A 19,723-nucleotide genomic window follows, 5' to 3' on the forward strand; every position below is an offset into this window, starting at 1 on the left:
TTGAATTTCAAGTGACGTCAGCGGCGCGGCGGTTGTTTACATAAAAGACAAAGATTCGATCACGGGATGACGAAGATGACGAAGGGCGCCACGTACTACCGACATCATTAGCGGCTTTGTTTGTAAGTGACATGGAGGATGAAGAGTTTGAAGGATTTAATGATTTAGAATGACACAGAAGGTTTGAAAAACTATTATGGCTTTTACGCACGGCCGGTCCTACTCTGCAGAGCTCTCTTTCACCTCCGTGGGTGGAAGTCGGGGGCCGGCACTCGGCCGGGTGGCTGTCCGGGAACGGTGGATGGGGGTCGGACATGGCTTTTACGCACGCCCGGTCCTACTCTACAGAGCTCTCTTCCACCTCCGTGGATGGAAGTCGGGGGCCGGCGCTCGGCCGGGTGGCTGTCCGAGGACGGTGGATGGGGCTCGATCATGGCTTTTACGCATGCCTGGTCCTATACTATGGAGCTCTCTTCCACCTCCGGGGATGGAAGTCCACGCTGCCACACGCCTGGAAGTCGACGCCGGTGCTTGGGGCCGTGTGGCGGTGAACAATTTGTTATAGTTATTTGATATATTTTATTTCGTGGAGCAACTTGTATATGTTTTTATCGTTACAGTTCAGTAGTTGTTGGCTCGTTGAACTTGTGTTCAAATAAAGAGCCGTTTACCAAACTCGCCTCTTTCCTTGTATTTTGTTAACGCTACGATATAGTTCTATACTAGTTCTGTGGAATAACGACGAGGCTTCCGTCAGGGCGCACGTGTGGCGTTGTTGACATAAAGGACGAGGAATTTAATCGATGGATTTAATGAGTTGGAGTGACACAGATGGTTTGCTAATATTATTGCTTATATAATAGTTATTTGATATATAATTTATATATCGTTATATGGGCCTGTGGAATATTTTGAAGTGCAACCGCCGTCAGCGGCGCGCACCCGGCTGGCATTGTTGACATAAAGAACGATCAATGGATTTAATGAATTGAAGTGACACAGATGGTTTTATAAACGTGTTATTTATGTAATAGTTATTTGAATAACTCTGAATGTTACGTCAGTCCCGTTCTCAGCTCTTTGTTTGTGTTTGTCACGTTAGCATACCTATCGTTTAGCCTGTTGTTGCTCGTTCATGTCTGTTCTTGGTGTTGGAGTTTGTCGAATAAATACTTATACTCCGGAGCGACTTATTTATGTTTTTTTTCACGTTATTTTGCATTTTATGGCTAATGTGACCTATGTTCCGGACAGACTTTTAGTCCAAAAAATATGGTATTGTAATATTTCTTGGCCCAAACTCGACCTTTCAACATGTATGTCTTGTTCAGTCGTGGTCGCTTGTACCACATCTCTGAGCACCTTCTTGGTTTCTTTACCACTGACAACACAAAAGAAAAAATTGGACACTCTGCTTGCAGGTAATTGACTTGCAGTTAACTTCAAGCTATTCTCACTCAAACAGTATATTTTATGTTGTGCTACAACAGGGGTGTCCAAACTACGGCCGGTCCAGTTTTTATTGGCCCTAAGTACTGGGCAGGCTAACGAGTTAGCGGAAAGATGCTAATTCGCGATCATGCTAACACGCGCAAAGGGACCTCTTAAGGAAATTAAACGAACATTTGGAGCAATACTACTATGTCCTAAAGGTTAGACACGTGATCATTCATTTCTCTTGTTAGGAGACACACTTACATCGCCAATGACTCCTGTACCACTGTAACCGACATATGCACAAGAACGTAAAAAAGGAAGTGGTATCGCCTGAAAACGGCCTTCAAAATAAATCACCCTACCTCAAATCAAAGCATGGCTGAATAACATAAATAACATGGAGAATTCTTAACACAAACTGTAAATATGTTTTTAGAACAACTTCTTATTATACATTTTTTTATAACAAGGTAGAAGTGTACATACTGTAAATATGTTCTTAGAACTCTTTTATTATTATGACAATTTTCTATAACAAGGTACAACACTGTAAATGTGTTTTTAGAACTCTTATTAAAATAACCTTTTTTAAAAAAAAAAAAAAAAAGGTACACGTGTACGCACTGCAATTGTGTGGGCACTCCTTGCCTTCTGCTGGCGTGTGGGCAAGTTTTGTGCCATAATTCCTCAATTTAGAATTTTTATTTTGACTTTTAATTATTTTTTTCAATTTGGGAAAAAAATGCGCAATGTAGTGAAACCGCGATAAACAAACCGTGATGTAGCGAGGGATTACTGTACATCACTGAAAATCAAGGCAATTGTGTTTGTCTAATTTGTAAAGAGACGGTTGCCTTGTTTAAGGATTTCAATTTAAAGAGACACTATCAGACTAAACATGCGAACACAAACGACCAGCTAACAGGGAGTGACCGCGCTGATAAAGTGAAGCAGCTCCAAGCTGAACTGGCATCACAACAGCGATTCTTCACACGGGACTGTGAGTCAAAAATAAATATTACTAAAGCAAGCTACGAAGTGGCCATGTTAAGACTGTTGATGTTATGGACCTGTAGACCTGACACAAACTATTATTTTCTGAAAGATAATGTGAATGACGAGCAAAATTCACTAGTTTTAAGTTTTAATGATAACAGACAACTTTGCATTACTTATAACTCCCGTTTAAAATGTTCATGAGGCAAAAGTAATTTTAAACTCATGTAAATTTAAGGTATTTCATACAGTTTGTTCAATGTTACCTGACTCTTCAGATATGAATGAAAGGCAGAATTTGTGTTTTTAGAGTGGTTCACATCTGCCTGAGTGACTCATATTTGGTTATTTTGTCAAGACAATTGTGACAATGAAATTTGTTTTATAACAGTGTGTATCTGCATGACATTTTTGTGTTAGAAAATGTCCGAAAAAACGATTGGCCCCCGGGCCCCTTCACTTTATCAAATCTGCCCCTCCTTGCAAAAGGTTTGGACACCCCTGTGCTACAATAATAAATAGCTAGTTGGTAAATAGAAAGGCTCAAACAAAGCACAATATTACTCTTAGTGTAAAATTTCTATTACGGTCCACAATAATTATTTGAAAATAACTGAAATCATAGAAATAATTGTAAAGAATCGATACTACCTGTTTGATACTCACAGTAGCATTGATTCTATCGATACAAGGATTGATCCGCACCAACCTCCCCACTAGTCAATTGCAAACATTACTCAGCATTTCCCCAAATGTTGCACTTTCATTCTAAATGACTTACCATGAAAGAATATTCTGTTCATGAATATTCTTTTTTTCTTCTGCAGTACCTTAGTCTCAGATACACGGATTATATGAACAATCACAAAATAGTTCTCAACATAGTAGACAGTCATGCATTGTCCACCAGAATGGAGCAGTGAGTAAACATGAGCCGAAGTGATTAATCAACATGCCTATTTCAGCTGTGGTGCAAGTCTAACTAAATTATTTGTTTTTAACAAACAAAAAAATTATGGTGGTAAAAAACACATTTTACTAACTAACTTGCACACACACAACTAACACTTCTTTATTTTGGAACATGAAATAAAGGGAAAAGATTTAATCTTAAACAGTGGTATCCATGTTTCCTCCAATATTTATTTTGTCTTTGATTTGACATTGCTTTATTAGTCCCACACAGAGAAATTCCAGTATAGACCAGCCAACAGCAGTTAGAAAACAATGGAGCTGCTGTGAGAGGCTGCTGCTCATCCAGGAGTGGAAGTTGTGGTATAACTTTGTACATGTCAGGGTACATCTTTGATACTCTCTAATCTGCACCCCCAATATAGGTGGAGTCGGTGACTAAGAAGGAGAAGAGAAAGCAGAGACCCCTGGCTTTAAATACCGTAGAGATGTTGAGAGTGGCAAGCTCTTCTCTAGGTATGTTACACCAATTCAGCCTACGAATAAAGTAGCCCTGTTTAAACAAAATTGTAACATATGTAAAACAATGTATAATATTTTATTCTTGTCTTTACTGTTACATGTGTGGTCTTAGATACCTATATATATTTTTTTATGTCTCAGGTATGGGTCCTCAGCATACTATGCAGATTGCTGAACGTTTGTACACACAGGGTTACATCAGCTATCCTCGGACAGAAACGACCCACTATCCAGAAAACTTTGACTTGAAAGGAACGCTTAAGCAGCACACCAACTGTCGTTTGTGGGGAGAGGAGGTGAGAGATTATGACCTTATGACGGCGGTCGATAAGGCCGAGGGTCGCGGTGTTACCATGAACACTTTTCATTATTAAGTTATACAGACAGAAGCCTTATCTAATAAATCAAGCATAGCACTTTTTGCATGCACCTCTGTTGCAGACATTGGTGGTGGGCCCCCAATATGTGGTCTCTGTGGCATCGTAGCGTGTATGCTTCAAAATGCAACAGTGTTAGGGAGGAGAGCCAGGGGCTCTGAACAGAAATGTTGTATTACAATTAATACATATTTTAGACATAAAATAAGACGACTACATTAAAAAAACACCGGAATATGCTAACGTCTGATGTCAGCCATAACACAAAGAAATTAATGTTAAAAAACAAAATTAATAGCAGCAATGTTATTTGCTTATTTTTGCACTATTTCACACCACACCGTACAGAATACAGAATACAGAATTCTACACAATAATAGGACTCAAAATGATTTAACTTTGCTGAGGGACTGTTTTTCTTCTTCCAAACCCTTTATCCTCATGAGGATCACGGCGTGGTGGCGCCTATCCCAGCAGTCTTAGTACTAGGCGAGGTACAACCTGAATTGACAGCCAACTGCAGGGCACACAGACAAACAACCATTCACACACACAGTCACTTCTACAATTTAGAGTGGACAACCGGCCTACCATGCAGGTTCTTGTAATGTAGGAGCAAGCCGAAGTCCCCAGAGAAAATCCATGCAGCCACAGGGAGAATATGCTGGATCTACTGGAAGGCTGGAGCCAGAACCGAACCCTGCGTCTCTGAACTGTGAGGTGGACGTGCTAATTAGCGGGGCACCTTGGTGCTGACTCTGTGTTGTTAAATATATTTCATTACCGTAATTTTCGGACTATAAGTCGCGGTTTTTTTTCATAGTTTGGGGGCGACTTATAATAAGGAGCGACTTATGTGTTTTCATTTCAAAAATTAAAAAAAAACAAATTGAAACCGCGATAAACAAACTGCGATGTAGCAAGGGATTACTGTAATTTGAATTTCAAGTGACGAAAATTACGGTACATATAAACCAGGGATGTCCAAACTTTTTGCAAGGAGGGCCAGATTTGATAAAGTGAAGGGGCCCGGGGGCCAATAGTTTTTTCTGACATTTTTTTAACTTCAGAAATGGCATGCAAATACACACTGTTATGAAACAAATTTCATTGTCACAATTGTCTTTATTTTTCAAATGACAAAATAACCAAATATGAGTCAATCATGCAGATGTGAACAACTCTAAAAACACAAATTCTGCCTAACATTGAATAAACTGTATATCCATCCATCCATCCATCCATCCATCCATTTTCTGTACCGCTTAGTCCCCACGGGGGTCGCGGGCATGCTGGAGCCTATCCCAGCCGTCATCGGGGAGTAGGCGGGGGACACCCTGAACCGGTTGCCAGACAATCGCAGGGCACACCGAGACAAACAACCATTTGCACTCGCACTCACACCTAGTGACAATTCGGAGTGTTCAATCGGCCTACCAAGCATGTTTTTGGGATGTGGGAGGAAACCGGAGTGCCCGAAGAAAACCCACGCGGTCCCGGGGAGAACATGTAAACTCCACACAGGGAGGGCCGGAGGTGGAATCGAACCCGCACCCTCCTAACTGCGAGGCGGACGTGCTACCCAAGTGCTCCACCGAGCCGCCCACAAACTGTATAAAATACCTTAAATTTACATGAGTTTAAAATTACTTTTGCCTCATGAACATTTTAAACGGGAGTTATAAGTAATGCAAAGTTGTCTGTTATTATTAAAACTTAAAACTAGTGAATTTTGCTCGTGTCATTTATACATACATTATCTTTCAGAAAATAATAGTTTGTGTCAGGTCTACAGGTCCATAACATCAACAGTCTTAACATGGCCACTTCGTAGCTTGCTTTAGTAATATTTATTTTTGACTCACAGTCCCGTGTGAAGAATCGCTGTTGTGATGCCAGTTCAGCTTGGAGCTGCTTCACTTTATCAGCGCGGTCACTCCCTGTTAGCTGGTCGTTTGTGTTCGCATGTTTACCGTTTTTTTCCGTGTATAGTGCGCCCCCATGTATAATACGCACCCTAAAAATGGCATGCTGATGCTGGAAAAAAGCCTGTACCCATGTATAATACGCACCCAATTTTTATGAATTTTTTTTATGAATTTTATTTTTTTATTTTTATTTTTTTATTTTTTTTTAAGTCCCAATGATCGTCACACACGCAGGGAGGCAATGGGTCCCATTTTTATAGTCTTTGGTATGGTCTTAACTAGGCTGGATGTAATTTTTTTTGTTGGCGTTGATTTCTCCGACTGTTCATAAACGCACCACCGCGCTCCGTGCGCGCACGGGAAAGAGGCGTGCGGACGTGAAAAAGGCGGCTCTGTATGGGAGAGACGTTGAAGAGGAATAAAAACACCCTTGGAAACCAAAACTTGGTGATTTCAAGTTTCATTTCGAGGGACATTTGTCACGTCTCGTCCCCAGTTTTGCTATGTGTCTAGGTTGCCATAGTTTCTGTTCGCGTCGCCCCTCTCTTCCTGTGTCACCTCAATCGATGTAACATGTTTTGTATTTAAGTCCTGTCTGCCCCTCGCTCACCGTCGGATCATTGCATGTGTTACTGTCATGATGTCTGTTTGCTTTCTGTTCCTGTCTTTGGTAATGTCACCCTGTCTTTTTGTTCCACGACTTTGTCGGTCAGTCCTGTTGTTGGTTTTGTTTTCTAAAAAAAAAAAAAAAAAAAAAAAAAAAAATTAAAAAAAAATAAATAAAGATTTTTTTGTACCCATGTATAATGCGCACCCCAGATTTTAGGACAACAAATTCGTTAAATTTTGCGCATTATACACGGAAAAAAACGGTAGTCTGATAGTGTCTCTTTAAGTTGAAATCCTTAAACAAGGCAACCGTCTCTTTACAAATTAGACAAACACAGTTGCCTTGATTTTCAAAGATGTACAGTAATCCCTCGCTACATCACGGTTTGTTTATCGCGGTTTCACTACATCGCGCATTTTTTTCCCAAATTGAAAAAAGAATTAAAAGTCAAAATAAAACTTCTAAATTGAAGAATTATGGCACAAAACCTGCCCACACGCCAGCAGAAGGCAAGGAGTGCCCACACAATTGCAGTGCGTACACTTGTACCTTTTTTTTTTTTTTTTTTTTAAAGTTAATATAATAAAAGTTCTAAAAACACATTTACAGTGTTGTACCTTGTTATTGAAAATTGTTATAATGATAAAAGAGTCAAAATAAAACTTCTAAATTGAAGAATTATGGCACAAAACTTGCCCACACGCCAGCAGAAGGCAAGAAGTGCCCACACAATTGCAGTGCGTACACTTGTACCTTTTTTTTTTTTTTTTTTTTTAAAGTTAATATAATAAGAGTTCTAAAAACACATTTACAGTGCTGTACCCTGTTATAGAAAATTGTTATAATGATAAGAGTTCTAAGAACATATTTACAGTATGTACACTTCTACCTTGTTATAAAAAAATGTATAATAAGAAGTTGTTCTAAAAACATATTTACAGTTTGTGTTAAGAATTCTCCATGTTATTTATGTTATTCAGCCATGCTTTGATTTGAGGTAGGGTGATTTATTTTGAAGGCCGTTTTCAGGCGATACCACTTCCTTTTTTACGTTCTTGTGCATATGTCGGTTACAGTGGTACAGGAGTCATTGGCGATGTAAGTGTGTCTCCTAACAAGAGAAATGAATGATCACGTGTCTAACCTTTAGGCCAATGTAGTATTCCTTCAAATGTTCGTTTAATTTCCTTTAGAGGTCCGTTTGCGAGTGTTAGCACGATCGCGAATTAGCATCTTTCCGCTAACTCGTTAGCCTGCCCAGTACTTATTCTTTGCTGCGGGCCAATAAAAACTGCGGCCTGCGGGCCGTAGTTTGGACACCCCTGATATAAACATTGTAAGCAGCAGTTTTTTCGGGCTAAAAGTCGCTCCAGAATATAGGTCGCATTAGCCATAAAATTCAAGATTCAAGAGTTTTTTATTCGCCATGTTTGAGCGTGCCAAACAAGGAATTTGACTTCGGTAAATCACACCCTCTGTTCAAAATGCACAATAGCGTGAAAAAAAACATATATAAGTCGCTCCGGAGTATAAGTCGCATTTTGGGGGACATTTATTCGACAAAATCCAACACCAAGAACAGACATGAACAAGCAACAACAGGCTGAGAACGAGCCTGACGGAACATTCAGAGGAGAATGACGAAGAAAGCTCAGTTACAGTCTCCATCAATTCTGAGGTCTTACTCTGCGTACTCCTCTTTTTAATGCTTTGGTTTCCCTGGTTACAAAGGCGTTGCTACACTAAAGGGAGGGGGGGTTGGAGCTGTAGCAACGCTGCCCATCTAAAGAATGTAGTGTGATGCAGAGATGGGACCAAGTCACACATGTGCAAGTCTCAAGTAAGTCTTAAGTCTTAACCTTCAAGTCTCAAGTAAGTCCCAAGTTTGAGTTTTGAGTTTACAAGGTCATGTCAAGTCAAGTCCTTAAATAGGTCAAGTCCAAGTCAAGTCCTTAAATAGGTCAAGTCAAGTCCAAGTCAAGTCACATTATTGCAATTTTACCCGCAGAATCTGATCTTAGTAACGTGAAAAGACAAGATATAAGTAACTTTAAGTAACCATCATTGTCCAATGTGTCTAAACTGTTTAAAAAGTATGACAATAATTTGGATTTGCACTGTAATTACTGATATTCAGTAAAAGACACCATGGAATCAAACAAAAAAGAAATTACCTCATACAATGATTGACAGCTCAATCTAAACCAGTGGTTCTTAACCTGGGTTCGGTCGAAGCCTAGGGGTTCGGTGAGTCTGTTTCAGGGGTTCGGCAGAGCCTCCACTGCGGAGGTCTAAACACACCTGATTTATAAATTCGCATATCTGAACTGGTCTCGCAAACGCAACAGCAGAAGTCACACTGATTTGCTGGTATGTCATTTGTTGTGAATTCATGCATTGTGTTGGTTTTATTCTTTGAACAAGGTGATGTTTATGCACGGCTCATTTTGTGCACCAGTAAAAACATCTCTGTCTTGAATTTGAAAAAAATAAATATATATTCACAAAAGAGGGGTTCGGTGAATGCGCATATGAAACTGGTGGGGTTCAATGCCTCTAACAAGGTTAAGAATCACTGATCTAAACAAATGAACCTCTGCCGACACTGTCTGACACATTTGAGTTGCAAATATGAAAAAATAATCTGAAAGAAGGAAACACCTTAAAGAGCATTAGAAACATTTTATGTTTCATCTGTAACATCTGGAGACAGCTCTATAAACTTCAAACGGACGAAGTTTGACGTTGTTGTCTGGCTGTCTGAAATGTTTCTGTTGCATATCTTGCACTGTGCTGTCCGTCTTTTGCCGTCATAAAGGTAATTACTATAGACGAAGGTACCGCTCCCGCTGACATGATTGTGCATGTCTGATATAAGGGGGCGTGATTCTCCAATAAACACGTTAGGTAGGTAGAGAGGGCACGACTGATTGATTGACAGGGTAGCGATCCAATCATGACAACGCTATTCTCAGCCTGCGCTCCTACCGCGTTATCGATGTTACTTTTTTAAATGTATTATTACTTTTTTATTCAAACTGAAAACATAAACTAAATAACACTGAAGTCATTAGTCATCGTGTCTCAAGTCAAGTCCCGAGTCTTTAACTTCCAAGTCGAGTCTCAAGTTTTTTCATTACCGTGTTTTTCCGTGCATAATGCGCAAAATTTAATTAATTTATTGTCCTAAAATCTGGGGTGCGCATTATGCATGGGTACAACAATTTTTGAAGAAAATCTCCCTCGAAATAAAAGTTGAAATCACACCTTTCTTCTTGTTTGTTGTCAATCGCGCATCACATTCACCCATCCTGCCCAACACAGTCAATAAAATTCATAATTGACAACACATCGTTTGATGCAATGGTGCAATCCTTGATGGTGTGTTACTGTCAAATATTGTTTGTTTTTTAATCTCCATCGCAGACCGGATATCATATGGAGGCCGCCATTACAGTATGCGCAGAACAGATGCGCAAGACACGTCAGCTATATAAAGAGCGAGAGGTCAATTCTCTACCTATTAGCTTCAATTCACAGTTTAATTAACAGTTTCAATCAGCAAATAACAAAATGGGTATTACAGGAAATATTTTATTTCCCAACACTTTGCCTTGTTCCTTTCTTCTCTGCTGTTCACTACAAACACGCTCCATACGAACACAATGCTCTCGTATCAGACGCTTGCTCGATCACCTGCTCGTTTGTCGCACGATGTACCCTACAAAATTTCCGAAGCATTTCTTCGCTATCGAGTTTGCTACCGCATGCGCAGTGATACTGACCGGCAGAATAACATCCGGTTGTTCCCAAAGATGATCTTTTTTCTGAAATAATTTTACGTTTACGGACTTAAGTTAGAGTCAAAATTTGGGTGCGTATTATACATGGGTACAGGCTTTTTTCCAGCTTCGACATGCCATTTTATGCACGGGGGCACATTATGCACGGAAAAAAACGGTATTGTCCAGTCACACGTCATCAAAACAGCGACTCGAGTCCAAGTCACAGTGACTCGAGTCCCCATCTCTGGTGTGGTGTGTGCCGGCATAAAATTGTCAACCTGTGACCAAAGCACTGGAATTAGAGTCTCTCCTGTTTTCTCAACCGGTTGGCTTCTTCGTGGTTGGCTGACTCGTCCTTGACTGTGATCAGATAACTTGAAGCACGTTAAATGCTGCTTTCCTGTGGAACAATGCAACTAAAACTTTGCCAAGTTTATCTTCTTGGTAAACTAACACAACACACAATAATAATGAGTAAATAACACTTCAACACACATTAAGTACCGTAATTTTCGGACTATGAGTCACGTTTTTCTTAATAATTTGGGTGGGGGGGCCGACTTATACTCAGGAGCGACCTATATGTGAATTTTTTCACAAATTTTTACTTGATCATTAACACTTTACTTACTAGTATAGTTGATCACTTCACGTTATTTTCACTTCAAACCGCATGAAACCGCACCATGGCTGTGGAATAATTGCAGCCGCTTCAGGAGGGACTCCCAAACTTCCCTCTCCCCAGCCACTTCATCTAGCTCATCCCGGGGGATCCCAAGGCGTTCCCAGGCCAGCTGAGAGACATAGTCTCTCCAGCGCGTTCTGGGTCGTCCCCGGGGTCTCCTACCGGTGGGACATGCCCGGAACACCTCCCCAGGGAGGCGTCCAGCAGGCATCCTGATGAGATGCCCGAGCCACCTCATCTGGCTCCTCTCAACGTGGAGGAGCAGCGACTCTACTCCGAGTCTCTCCCGGATGACCAAACTTCTCACCCTATCTCTAAGGGAGAGCCCGAACTCATTTCGTCCGCTTGTATCCGGAATCTCGTTCTTTCGGTCACGACCCATAGCTCGTGACCATAGGTGAGGGTAGGAGCGTAAATCGACCGGTAAATTGAGAGCTTTGCCTTTTGGCTCAGCTCTCTCTTTACAACGACGGACCGGTACAAAGTCCGCATTACTGCCGACGCTGCACCGATCCGCCTGTCGATCTCGCGCTCCATCCTCCCCTCACTCGTGAACAAGACCCCCAGATACTTAAACTCCTCCACTTTGGGCAGGATCTCATCCCCGATCCGGAAAGGGCATTCCACCCTTTTCCGATCGAGGACCATGGACTCGGATTTGGAGGTGCTGACCCTCATCCCGACCGCTTCACACTCGGCTGCGAACCGCTCCAGTGAGAGCTGGAGATCACGGCCTGAAGAAGCCAACAGCACCACGTCGTCTGCAAAAAGCAGAGACTCGATGCTGAGGTCCCCAAACCGGACACCCTCAACGCCTCGGCTGCGCCTAAGAATTCTGTCCATAAAAACTATGAACAGAATCGGTGACAAAGGGCAGCCTTGGCGGAGTCCAACCCTCACTGAGAAGGAATCCGACTTACTGCCGGAAATGCGGACCGAACTCTGGCATCGGTGATACAGGGACCGAACCGCCCTTATCAGTTGGCTCGGTACCCCGTACTCCCGAAGCACCCCCCACAGAACCTCCCGAGGGACACGGTCGAACGCCTTCTCCAAGTCCACAAAACACATGTGGACTGGTTGGGCGAACTCCCATGCACCCTCGAGGATCCTGCTGAGGGTGAAGAGCTGGTCCACTGTTCCACGGCCAGGACGAAAGCCACACTGTTCCTCCTGAATCCGAGGTTCGACCTCCCGACGGACCCTCCTCTCCAGCACCCCTGAATAGACCTTACCAGGGAGGCTGAGGAGTGTAATTCCCCTGTAATTGGAACACACCCTCCGGTCCCCCTTCTTAAAGAGGGGAACCACCACCCCAGTCTGCCAATCCAGAGGCACTGTCCCCGATGTCCACGCGATGTTGTAGAGACGTGTCAGCCATTACAGCCCCACAACATCCAGAGCCCTTAAGAAATCCGGGCGGATCTCATCCACCCCCGGGGCCCTGCCACCGAGGAAATTTTTAACTACCTCGGTGACTTCGACCCCAGAGATTGGAGAGTCCGCCTCAGAGTCCCCAGGCCCCGCTTCCACAATGGAAGGCGTGCCGGTGGAATTGAGGAGGTCTTCGAAGTATTCTCCCCACCGACACACGACGTCCCGAGTCGAGGTCAGCAGCACGCCATCTCCACTGTAAACAGTGTTGACGTAGCACTGCTTCCCCCTCCTGAGACGCCGGATGGTGGACCAGAATTTCCTCGAAGCCGTCCGGAAGTCATTCTCCATGGCCTCGCCAAACTCCTCCCACGCCCGGGTTTTTGCCTCAGCAACCGCCGAAGCCGCGTTCCGCTTGGCCATCCGGTACCTGTCAGCTGCCTCCGGAGTCCCGCACGCCAAAACGGCCCGATAGGACTCCTTCTTCAGCTTGACGGCATCCCTTACCGCCGGTGTGCACCAGCGGGTTCGGGGATTGCCGCCACGACAGGCACCAATGACCTTACGGCCACAGCTCCGGTCGGCCGCCTCAACAATGGAGGCGCGGAACAAGGTCCACTCGGACTCAATGTCCCCCGCCTCCCCCGGGACGTGTGAATAGCTCTGCCGGAGGTGGGAGTTGAAGCTCTTCCTGACAGGGGATTCCACCAGATGTTCCCAGCAGACCCTCACAGAGCGTTTGGGTCTGCCATGTCGGACCGGCATCTTCCCCCACCATCGGAGCCAACCCACCACCAGGTGGGGATCAGTTGACAGCTCCGCCCCTCTCTTCGCCCGAGTGTCCAAAACATGCGGCCGCAAATCCGATGACACGACTACAAAGTCGATCAGCGAACTGCGGCCTAGGGTGTCCTGGTGCCAAGTGCACACATGGACACCCTTATGTTTGAACATGGTGTTCATTATAGAAAATCCGTGTTGAGCACAGAAGTCCAACAATAGAACACCGCTCGGGTTCAGATCGGGGGGGGCCGTTCCTCCCAATCACGCCCTTCCAGGTCTCACTGTCATTGCCCACGTGAGCATTGAAGTCACCCAGTAGAACGATGGAGTCCCCAGAAGGAGCGCTCTCCAGCACTTCCTCAAGGGACTCCAAGAAGGGTGGGTACTCTGAGCTGCCGTTTGGTGCATAGACACAAACAACAGTCAGGACCCGTCCCCCCACCCGAAGGCGGAGGGAGGCTACCCTCTCGTTCACCGGGGTGAACCCCAATGGGCAGGCGCCCAGCCGGGGGGCAAGAAGTATACCCACACCAGAGGGGGGCCCCGGTGACCCGCGTCCGGGCGAGGGAAATCTGTTTCCATATATATTTTTCATCATAAGGGGCTTTTTGAGCCGTGCTTTGTCTGGCCCCTCACCTAGGACCCGTTTGCCATGGGTGACCCTACCAGGAGCATGAAGCCCCAGACAACATGGCTCCTAGGATCATAGGGGCACGCAAACCCCTCCACCACGATAAGGTGACGACTCATGGAGGGGTTATATACGTTGATGTGTGGAATAATTGGAGCCGCCTACTTTTTTTTTTTTTTTTTTTTGACAGAGGATAAATATTTCGGTGGATTTAATGATTTGAAGTGACACGGATGATTCGTTAAAATTGTTGTTTATATTACTTTTATTTGATGACGTCAGCGGTGCACGTAGTTCCGGTGTCAACAGCTGTTTTTTTTTTTTTTTTTTAAGTGACACTGAAGACGAAGATTCTGATGAATTTATTGATTTGGAGTGACACGGATGGTTCGATAAAATTGTTGTTTATATTACATTTATTTGATATATTTAGTCTGACGTCGGCGGCGCACGTGGTCTTTCCGGCGTCAACAGCTTTTTTTTTTTCTTTCTTTTTTTTAAGTGACACGGAAGACGAAGATTCTGATAGATTTATTGATTTGGAGTGACACGGATGGTTTGATAAAATTGTTGTTTATATTATTATTTCATATATAGTTTATATATTGTTATATGGGCCTGTTGAAAAAGTTGAACTGCAACGCGCTGCTGACGTCGGACTTGTTTGTTTACATAAAGGATGACCAACTCGATCGATGGCTTTAATGATTTGGAGTGACACAGATGGTTTGATAAAAGTGTTATTTATGTTATAGATATTTGAATAACTGTTATTGTTACATCAGGCCTGTTCTCAGCTTCTCCGGACTCCGGAGGCAGCTGACAGGTACCGGATGGCCAAGCGGAACGCGGCTTCGGCGGTTGCTGAGGCAAAAACCCGGGCGTGGGAGGAGTTTGTCGAGGCCATGGAGAATGACTTCCGAACGGCTTCGAGGAAATTCTGGTCCACCATTCGGCGTCTCAGGAGAGGGAAGCAGTGCAACATCAACACTGTTTACAATGGGTATGGCGTGCTGCTGACCTCGACTCGGGGACTCCGAGGGGGACTCTCCAATCTCTGGGGTCGAAGTCACTGAGGTAGTTAAAAAACTCCCGGGGGTGGATGAGATCCGCCCGGAGTTCTTAAGGGCTCTGGATGATGTGGTGCTGTCATGGCTGACACGCCTTTACAACATTGTGTGGACATCGGGGACAGTGCCTCTGGATTGGCAGACTGGGGTGGTGGTTCCTCTTTTTAAGAAGGGGGACCGGAGGGTGTGTTCCAATTACAGGGGAATCGCACTCCTCAGCCTCCCTGGTAAGGTCTATTCAGGGGTGCTGGAGAGGAGGGTTTGGCGAGAGGTCGAACCTCGGTTTAAGGAGGAGCAGTGTGGCTTTCGTCCTGGCCGTAGAACAGTAGACCAGCTCTACACCCTCAGCGGGATCCTCGAGGGTGCATGGGAGTTCGCCCAACCAGTCCACATGTGTTTTGTGGACATGGAGAAGGCGTTCAACCGTGTCCCTCGGGAGGTTCTGCGGATGGTGCTTCGGGAGTACGGGGTGCCGAGCCAACTGATAAGGGCGGTTTGGTCCCTGTATCACCGATGCCAGAGTTTGGTCCGCATTTCCGGAAGTAAGTTGTATTCGTTCCCAGTGAGGGTTGGACTCCGCCAAGGCTGCCCTTTGTCACCGATTCTGTTCATAATTTCTTTGGACAGAATTTCTAGGCGAAGCCAAGGTGTTAAGGGCGTCCGGTTTCGGGACCTCAGCATCGCATCTCTGCTTTTTGCAGACGACGTGGTGCTGTTGGCCTTTTGAGGCCGTGATCTCCAGCTCTCACTGGAGCGGTTCGCAGCCGTGTGAAGCGGTTGGGATGAGGATCAGCACCTCCAAATCCGAGTCCATGGTCCTCGATCGGAAAAGGGTGGAATGCCCTCTCCGGATCGGGGCTGAAATCATGCCCCAAGTGGAGGAGTTTAAGTATCTTGGGGTCTTGTTCACGAGTGAGGGGAGGATGGAGCGCGATATCGACAGGCGGATCGGTGCAGCGTCGGCAGTAATGCGGACTCTGTACCGGTCCGTCGTGGTAAAGAGAGACCTGAGCCAAAAGGCAAAACTCTCAATTTACCGGTCGATTTACGCTCCTACCCTCACCTATGGTCACGAGCTATAGGTCGTGACCGAAAGAACGAGATTCCGGATACAAGCGGCCGAAATGAGTTTTCTCCGCAGGATGTCCGGGCTCTCCCTTAGATATAGGTTGAGAAGCTCGGTCATCCGGGAGAGGCTCGGAGTAGAGTCGCTACTCCTCCATGTTGAGAGGAACCAGATGAGGTGGCTCCCGCGACCTGACCCCGGATAAATGAAAGAAGATGGATGAATGGATGGGATAACCTATATGCAACTACTTCAAACTGTATGCCTTTTCTATAACACTTACCAAAGAAAAACAGTTCTGATCCACAACAATCTATGAATCAGAACTACAGAGTTAACAAAAAGGAAAGAAATTCCTTTGAACTAAACAAAGGACATTTTGCCTGTGCGAAAGAGCTCTGGTCATAGCTAGTGAAGGACTCTTACAGGAAAAAAACAGAAAGATAAGAAAAGGACAGGAAGGATACATAAAACTGATTAGGGGTTTAAGGACATCCCTGGAACTAGATCAGAAGAACTTTGTTGAACGAGTCAGCTCATAAAATATAAGGCCACAGGTCAGGCAGGCCAAAGCTTCACCGCTAAATTATTCCAACAGTACTGGTATGCCATGTGGCAAAGCAAAGTGGTGAATGATCTCTGCCCAGAGTCCCTCAAGGTTCTGGATGTTGTTGCACTGTCATGGTTGACATGCCTCGACAAAATCACATGGACATCGAATCACATGGATTGGTACACCGAGGTAGTTGAGGGGCACCGGAGTATTTGTTCCAACTACTCAGGATCCGTTTAGTCCCGGAATGTTTGATTCGATCCACATTGAATAGCAGTAAGTTGAATTAGTTTCAAGTGAGGATTGGACTCTGCAAAGTCAAGTCAAGTTTATTTGTATAGCCCTAAATCACAAGCCGTCTCAAAGGGCTTCACATAGACAAAAATTGACAATTATTCTCAAAGCATCCCCTGATCTTAAGCTCCCAAAGGGCAAGGAAAAATAAAAATAAAAACTACCGGGGGAAAATGAGAAACCTTGAGAAGGGACCACAGATGGAAGGATCCCCCTTTCAGGATCACCAGGTTTAAATGGATGCAGAGAGGGCACAAATGATACAATATGAAAATCAATGAAATAAAAAGTGAATGTCCATGTCAGAGCGAAAGGCTGCCGAAGGAGTCCTCAATTGTTCTGGCAGTGTCTTTGAGGAGGTTGAGCTGCAGTTCCCCCATCCTGAATTGGCCCACCAGAATCCAGATAGCCGCTGTCAGCATGGGTGCCACCTAACCACCTCCCCGGCCGGGAAGGGGGGAGGCAGGGGGTGGAGAGGGAGAGAAAACAAACTCCAGCCAAATCGGCCACTACAGGTTAGTTAAAGGCCATGTCATAGAAATGTGTCCTTAAACGTGTCTTAAATGTTTCCACTGAGGTAGCAGTCCTAATAACCATTGGTAGGGCATTCCAAAGCTCTGGAGCCCGAATAGAATAAATGTTCCCAAGTGGAATCATGTAAATATTAAAAAGAATTTGTCCGAGAACCGATCCCTGTGGGACACCACACGTAACATTATAGACCTTTGAGGACACATTGCCATGGACCACTCGGTGTGTCCTGTTTGATAGATAGGAATGGAACCAGCCTAGTGCTGACCCTAAAATACCAACACAACTTTTAAGACGCCCTAATAAAATATCGAAGTCTACAGTGTCGAAGGCAGCACTAAGATTGAGTAGTAACAGTACAGACGAAGTGTTTGAATCCATAGCTATGAGGAGATCGTTAGTCACTTTAGCAAGTGCTGTCTCAGTGGAATGATTAGCTCTAAAACCAGACTGAAAAGTATCATATCGATCATTGGCGACCATGTAATCAATAAGCTGCTGCGCTACTACTTTTTCAAGAAGTTTTGCTATGAATGGGAGGTTTAAAACTGGCCTATAATTACTGAGACAGTCCGGGTCAAGATTTGGTCGCTTAAGTAACGGTTTAATGATAGCGGTTTTAAAGGCTGTCGGCACTATCCCAGAGGAGACAGACAGATTGATTATATTTAAGACGGACGGTCCTAAAATTTGAAATAATTCTTTAAGTTGTTTGGCTGGAAGAGGGTCGAGTAAACATGTTTGTTTAAAGATTAAAGATTAAAGTCCCAATGATCGTCACACACACATCTGGGTGTGGTGAAATTTGTCCTCTGCATTTAACCCATCCCCGTGTGATTTTAATCCATCCCCTGGGGGAGAGGGGAGCAGTGAGCAGCAGCGGTGCCGCGCTCGGGAATCAGTTGGTGATCTAACCCCCCAATTCCAACCCTTAATGCTGAGTGCCAAGCAGGGAGGCAATGGGTCCCATTTTTATAGTCTTTGGTATGACCCGGCCGGGATTTGAACCCACAACCTTCCGGTCTCAGGGCGGACACGCTACCACTAGGCCACTGAGCTTTAGCCGCACTAACCAATTGTGTAAACCTTTCAAGGGACACGCTTTTAAAATTTGAAAGGGTTGTTGCATGATCATCAGCGTTGGTAAACGGCGGGCTCGACCGAGCGATTGGAATGGTATTCTTGATCTCGTCCCTAATGGATTCAATCTTTTGAGCAAAAAAATTCATGAACTCGTCAGCTGAGTGGAAGGAACTATCGGGGTTCGGCTGGCGCAGAGTCAGCTTTGCCACTGTATCAAATAGGTGTTTCAGATTGTTTTTATTGAGATTAATAACTTGCGAAAAATACCGAGTTTTTGCTAAGATAAGCGCATCTTTATATTTCAGGAGGCTATCCTGCCATGCCTGATAGAAAACCTCAAGTTTGGTTAGACGCCACCTGCGCTCATGCTTTCTACATAATTGCTTAAGCGTACGTGTTTCATCTGTGAACCACGGAGTAGGCACTCTACGGCGAGTTTTCAAACGTAACGGCGCCACAGAGTCAATGGCATTTAACAATGTCGCATTGAATTCATTTGTAAGATTATCAATAGAGCCGGTGTATGCAAGAAATATAGCGGTTGCCGGCAAGATAGTTGAGGGGCAGAATTTGTAGGCACACCCAAGGCGTTGAGCGCGTCCGGTTTGGTGGAGTCAGTATTGCGTCTTTGCTTTTTGCAGATGTGGCACTGTTTGCGTCAACCGAAATCTTCAACTTTTGCTGCAGCGGTTTGTAGCCGAGTAGTCTGAATGAAGATCATTACCTTCAGATCTGAGACCATGCTCCTCAGTCGAAAAAGGGTGGTGCCCTAGAGATGTGATGCTGCCCGGAGTAGAAGTTAAAATACACTAGTCTTGTTCATGAGTGAGGGAAGGATGAAAGGGAATATTGACAGGCTGATCGTTGCAGCATCGGCATCGGCTCTGTCTTAGTCTGTTGTTTTAAAGAAGTAGTTGAGCCAAAAAGGCTACTCTCTTGATTTACTGGTCAGTCTACGTTACGAAAGGACAAAATCCCGCCAACACGTAGCCGAACATAGTTTTCTCCCCAGTCCGGGCTCTCCCTTAAAGATAGGGTGAGAAGATTGTTCATCTGGGAGGAGATCATTGAAGATCTACTGATCTG

The 19,723-nt window shown here is 44.5% G+C and overlaps 1 protein-coding gene across 5 annotated transcripts in view; it reads left to right on the top strand.

Annotated features, from left to right (window-relative positions):
- Nucleotides 1-19,723, top strand: part of top3b (DNA topoisomerase III beta) — a 136,938-nt gene that overhangs the window by 51,873 nt on the left and 65,342 nt on the right. For all 5 annotated transcript variants that reach the window (XM_061277746.1, XM_061277750.1, XM_061277748.1 and 2 more), the window contains 2 exons: nucleotides 3,771-3,861; nucleotides 4,009-4,163. In XM_061277746.1, the coding sequence (XP_061133730.1) occupies nucleotides 3,771-3,861; nucleotides 4,009-4,163 (246 nt within the window). The remainder of the gene's footprint in view (nucleotides 1-3,770; nucleotides 3,862-4,008; nucleotides 4,164-19,723) is intronic.

The sequence above is a fragment of the Syngnathus typhle genome, linkage group LG5 (genome assembly GCF_033458585.1).
Source record: "Syngnathus typhle isolate RoL2023-S1 ecotype Sweden linkage group LG5, RoL_Styp_1.0, whole genome shotgun sequence".
NCBI classification, from domain to species: domain Eukaryota; kingdom Metazoa; phylum Chordata; class Actinopteri; order Syngnathiformes; family Syngnathidae; genus Syngnathus; species Syngnathus typhle.